Raw genomic sequence first — 6146 nt, forward strand, 5'->3', positions numbered from 1 at the left:
TTATCAATTGTGTTGTCTATCATTAATACTATTATCTTTAAATGATGGTAGAAAAGTAATTAATGTTAATTGAAAAGTTAAAATAATAATTATTTTGAAATGATTCTTTTCTTATATGATAATTATAATAGACGGATGGAGTAAATAGTTAATTGAATTTCAAGTTAAGCTTCTATCCCTAATAGTCATCCTCTAATTCTCATTTCTAAAGTGCAGGTTTGTGCAGGTTAAATGAGCTCATATAGATGTGGACCCTTTTCCAAGTTCATTAATCTCTTCAATAACCCTATTGAAATTATTACCGAGTCTGGTTGTACGGTTCAGAACTGCAAACGAAGAGTTGTTTGGTTATTTTTATGCAAGTCAAGTTTAGTTCCAAAAGCCAGTTTGAATATTAGAAAGGAAATATATATATATATATATATATATATATATATATATATACATATATATATATCTTTTGCATTAATGGGAAAAACTATTGTACTATTAACTTCTCTTCATAATCACGTTAAAATATTAGTTAACATAACTTCGGTAAATTTTATGTTTAATTTCATGTTAAAGAATTAATTTTGGATCCAAAATTGATTCTTAAAGCATCTTAAGTAGTTTTTGTGTTGAATAAAAAAAATTATACTAAATTTTACAAATAACAAGTTTTTATAATAAAAATATTTAAACATAAATCATATTTAAAATCAATTTCATTCAAAATCAATATTGTGTGAACACTTATCCAAACACACTAATGCTATAATTATATGTAGCTTTGAGTTGGATGCATAGTGCTATGTGAATGCAGTTACAAACACCTTAATTTTGCAAAATCAAGATCATCTAAAATCACATTTGTAACAGCTCACTCAAACACACTAAACTGTTGAATATAGTTACAAAAGAAAATTGTTTCTTGTTAGATTTATATTATTATACACTTGATAAAAGCCATAATTCAAGTATCACAGGAGTAAGTGTTACATGGGACGGAACTAACACTGTAAAACCAGCTTTGACAATGAAAGGGGGGAACTTAACTTCAACCAAGCACACAAGAATTTTGTTTTGGAGGGAGGGGATTAATAAGATCAACACCACATTTACAAATAGCATGTGTGAAATAATTAAAACATTGTAAACTCCTTGCACAACTATTTTTCCTAGCTACAAATAGGACTCAATTATGGAAAGTGAGGATGGTGTGAACAGCTCTATGCTAGAAGACCACAGTGAGTTTAAATTTGATTTCTATTCTTGCATGATACACAGCTACAAGGAATGCCTATGACCAAACTATAATAAACTGATTTTGCCACATCCCATCTTTTTTCTTATCCATCACCAGATATGCACTAGCCTTCTAGTGAAGAACACTTAGCCAGAGTTACTATGAGAAGAGGCACCTTGGTTTGACAAAAAGCGCACAACAACACAGGTAATGTTGTCAGAACTACCTCGCTGATATGCTTCTTGCATCAGCCTCTTTGCTGCCTCCTCTGCGTCCTCAATTGGTTTAATCATAGCAACAGCTTCCTGGAGAAAGTGAAAAGATTGAGTTAGATGAGTTAAGACTTCAGGACATGGCTTTCTGTTTTTACAATTACATGTTTTATCAGATATATGATTCATGAGTTTGGTCTTCAATTTTTCTCCTATTTCTTGTGTTCTTTTACTTGCATATAGTGATATGTAATTTTCCTGAAACTACATCAAGTAGGCCATCATATCCTTATAGTGGCAAAGATGAACCTACACATGTTACACAGAATTTATAGACATGTGTTATGGCAAAATACATCAGTCCTTGGTCTCTAGTTTAAATGGTTGTTTCTAACAAGAAATAGTTTGGGTGGATTCTTATCCGTTGATGTAGGTAATCTTTGACCATACCTTTCAGAAATAAGTTATTAACCTTATCAAATCATGTCAGTAAGCACCTAGAAATGGGTAAATGTACAGCCCAATAGTTCTTGATAGGTCTTAACTCATTTATATTTTCGTGGTTTATGATGGAAATGTACACTATAGTTATCAACAGTAAAAGGGAAGAAATGAAAATCATGGCAAACCTCATTTGAGACGACATCCCATAGCCCATCACTGGCCAATATAAGAAACTCAAGAGAGCTATCAACCTTTTCTTCCTGCAAGACCACAAACATGTTTTTAGTTGTAACTAAACTACACGAATGGAGGCCAAAAAAATCCACGACTTAAACCAATTTGAACAAGAATAAAGATCAGTCTGGGGACATCTCTTTCATGTAGAGAACAGTTACATTACTGATGATTCCTACGATTAGCAGCATTTTTCTTCAAGAAGCTCTAAAATGCTAGAGCAGTAGCGCTCAAGGTTAATTGTACAATGAGTATATCAATAAAAGATCTATCACTTCATTGTACTTTTTCACCCTTAATAAAGTATAGGGAATTTCAGAATATGTGAACAAGCCATAAACAAATATGCATAAATTAAAACCACGTGCACAAATATATATACCATGACACCATGCAAGTTAGTCAAATTTTTCTTTAACAGAACAAATTCTTGGGATCCAGTAACAATGACAAACCTTTATGTGGAAAGCTCTTTCTGAATTGTCTTTATTTTAGGGGTAGTTTAAGCATGTTTTAAGCTTGATGTTATTATTCAATTTCATCTTCTCGCTTGAAGCAGAGTTTTTTTTGCTAAAAGGATGTTTCTGAATGCGAACCATATACTAAATCATGCACTCTATACAGACACAGATTCATCTGAATCTAAGAATATATGAAATATCCAAGAATGGATTGGATTCACCATATTAGAAATGCACCTGGATTTCTGGATCAGCAACAACATACTGCTTCAGGAGTCTATCACCAAATGCACGTGAAACAGCAAGAACTCCACCAACTCTCCAAGTTCCTGTAAACATAGTGTTTAAAATTTCCATAGAGACAAACAACAAGAATCTATAAATCAAATAACAAAAACTAACTATAAGATGACCTTACCAGCCCACATAACAAAACCACCTGCATCTTCAATCCTTCGCCTCTCATCAGTTTGGTCTGGCTTGTGATCTCGAGAAACAGCAATGGCTAGAAGAGGAAAAAAAAAAGGGAAAGCAAAATATATAAGTCACCATTCAAATTCAGAAGGTTGAAGTAATTTGTCAACAGAAGCACAAGAAGTACAAACTATGATAAGCCCATCGTTGAACACTTGTAATTAAGCTATATACAAAGATAAAGCCTAAAATAAATAGTTAGCCTTCAGCAGTCTGTAAAGTTTCACATATTTAATGTTTTCCTTAATAGCATACTAGTGCCTAAAAGTCCATAAACTTGTAAATACAAGAGAAATGGACAAACAATAGTAAAAATTATTACATAATTAATGGCTATAAATTTGTTGAGACAATACAAATGTCAAGTACTTCAATATATTCCTGCCTCAATAGAGATGACTAGAGTTATAGATAATAGCAGGTAGGGACAACTAAAGTAGGAAACAAGTAGAAATGCATAGGGTTGGCATAATACTGAAACTTCCAGAACCATTTGACAATAACAACAGTTATTATGATATCCTGAAGGATCAGAAAACTAAATTCATGTGAAACCATACAAATAATGCATTGCATGCAACTTAGAACGTATTTACAATATAAGACTATAAGGCTACAGCCTTACCATTTCCACCCCTGCATATAACAGCTCTGGAGTCCCCAACATTTGCAACAAGCAAACGGTCACCAACAAGAATGGCAGTGGAAGCAGTTGATCCAGCATCTCTGTTTTGATTATTTTCAGATTTCAGAAATTCAGAGTCGGTGTGGTTATATGCATCAGCTGTGGAGAAAAACAGTTTGGCAGGAGGGGAAAAAATAGTTATTCTCAGAATTTATCAAGTTGGAGAACATCAGGCTAAGGGATCATGATGCTATATCATAGGCAGGAAATTATGCACCTATTGCAGATTTGGTGTCAGAAATGAATTTAGGATGACTGATCAAATTGCTAAATAGGTTTTGCTTGACATACTCGGCAGCACGAGCACCACCATGGCCTGAAAGTTTCAAACAAGAAAGTTTCAGCTACTTTAACATTTTTAGCTGAAAAAGATCAGTATTGTGTATAGGCTATATGTAGCCAATAGCAAATCACTCCTACATGCTTAAATGATAGAAATGAAATGCTATATAAAGAAACACCTAGCATTCAATATTTGCTCCTATAAGGAATTCATGAAGGTTCTTGGTCACAATAAAGAATACTAGAAACAGAAAGTACAAGATAATGGTTAAAGCCTCTGGGAATTATGCTCAAAGACAGATTACTTAGATGAGAAGCCTCCAGAGAGATTTCCTTCATGGCGTGCATAAAACAGTACTATAGGCAATCAGAATCATCAAACATTCCACAATATATGTAGAAGCATTCACATATGGCACTATTATGTCTCCTGGAATAATTAATTTCCCAATAACGTAGAAAGGGAAAATCCAGGGATAGAAACAAACTAACATGCAATAACAAATACGGATACAAACAATCACTTTTTATTAGGTCAAAAGGCAATAGTTTGTCGTGTTTCCAATTAATGTACAACTACAACCATCATCTTAGCATCTTTTCTTAACGTAAGTAGCATGGATACAAGGACATGGAGACGAGAGAATTATGTACATATACCATCAAAAACTCCAAAAAGGCCAACAATTTCACCATCAACACCATCAATTTTTGTCTCATAAAAATCTTCCATTGAAGATCTCTTGCCAGGGGAGCTAGCATACCCATAGCTGAATTTTCCATTCTGACTGCAGTTACAATTCAAAACAACATGTTAAAATAATATCATTCAATCAACTAAAAAGACAGAAATATAAAAGAAAAACCAATTAAAATCATCTATAATCTTTGAATTCTACACACATAAATCACCATCTATGTCCAATCATTGTCATAGTAGAAAGAATTCTGCCAAGGGTAGTCATTCATTCCGGTAGCGGTAAGAGTATAAATTATAACATTATCCAATATAATTTATAAACAATAAGACAAACAGAAGCAAAAATAACAATAATAAAACAAAAAAGCAGAACTTGATTATGATATTCAACAAAACAAAGATTGACCAGTTCTACATCAACCGAGGCCCTCTTCAAATAATTTTAAAATACCCCCCCCCCCCCCCCAACCCCAACCAAAAAAAAAAGTCCAATGAATTTGCTTCTTGACCAATGGTTTCTATCAAAACTAACATTTGACGATAAAAAAAAAAAAAAAAACCAACAAAATCATTCAACACAAAACTACCTCGTAAGAATACCAATACACCATTAACCAACAACAATAATTGTAACCATTAAAAAAACACACACCAATTCTTCAGCACATTCAACCAATTCTAGATCTAAAGAAAGATGGATACAACACAAACCTGAGGCCCCCTCCACTGACAGGTGAATCTTCTGCAGCATGAACCTGGCTTGAAGAGGACAGAACTGAATTGAGGTACCCCATATCACAGGTTGAATATTCAGGGTTCTCAGGTGCTACTTCTTTGACCAACAACAACAATAGAAAATGAAGAAATAATAGTGCTATTCTTGCGTGTATACAGCTTATTCTTGCGTGCAAAAGGTTCCAAGTTATCATAACACTAAGTGTGAGGTGGGGTCATTTGGGAATAATGAATAATCACAAACACTCCCAAGTTTTAATCTGCACAGAAGAAACCCCCCAAGGAAGAAAGTGTAGTTAATATCACAAAGCAGATAAATTCCTAAAAAAGACTCAAACTTTGTTCCACCCAAAAGACAAAAAAATAATAAAAATAAAAAAAGACACAAACTTTGTGCTTGGATCTTGGTGTTATTAATCAAATTGAATACTGAACAAGGTTGAGATTTGGTGAGAATTATTATTATTATTATTATCATTGAACATGTGAAAGCATGTAATTAGGGAGAGAGAGAGAGTACCCGAGGAAGGGGAGAGAGAAAGAAATTGCATGGCACAAAGGAGAGAGAGAGAGAGAGGGAGAGAGAGTTTAAGAGGTGAAACGAGGAGACAAAGTTACAACAAGGGCGAGAAAACAGAGTGGATTCTGTTTCATTTTTAGTTCAAGATAGCTTCATGGTTTGTTTGTTCCA

General features: G+C 33.6%; 1 protein-coding gene across 1 annotated transcript; it reads right to left on the reverse strand.

Moving 5' to 3' along the window:
• Nucleotides 1–909: 909 nt before the first annotated feature.
• LOC547661 (probable protein phosphatase 2C 59) lies at nucleotides 910–6146 on the reverse strand. Its single transcript, XM_003550185.4, has 9 exons — nucleotides 5976–6146; nucleotides 5432–5715; nucleotides 4681–4808; nucleotides 3956–4054; nucleotides 3679–3837; nucleotides 2998–3084; nucleotides 2817–2908; nucleotides 2070–2144; nucleotides 910–1533 (listed from the first exon to the last, which is right to left on the reverse strand). Exons 2-9 carry the CDS (start codon nucleotides 5647–5649, stop codon nucleotides 1375–1377), a joined length of 1017 nt encoding a protein of 338 aa, XP_003550233.1. The 5' UTR covers nucleotides 5650–5715; nucleotides 5976–6146; the 3' UTR covers nucleotides 910–1374.

The sequence above is a fragment of the Glycine max genome, chromosome 17, assembly GCF_000004515.6.
Source record: "Glycine max cultivar Williams 82 chromosome 17, Glycine_max_v4.0, whole genome shotgun sequence".
In the NCBI taxonomy this organism is placed as follows: domain Eukaryota; kingdom Viridiplantae; phylum Streptophyta; class Magnoliopsida; order Fabales; family Fabaceae; genus Glycine; species Glycine max.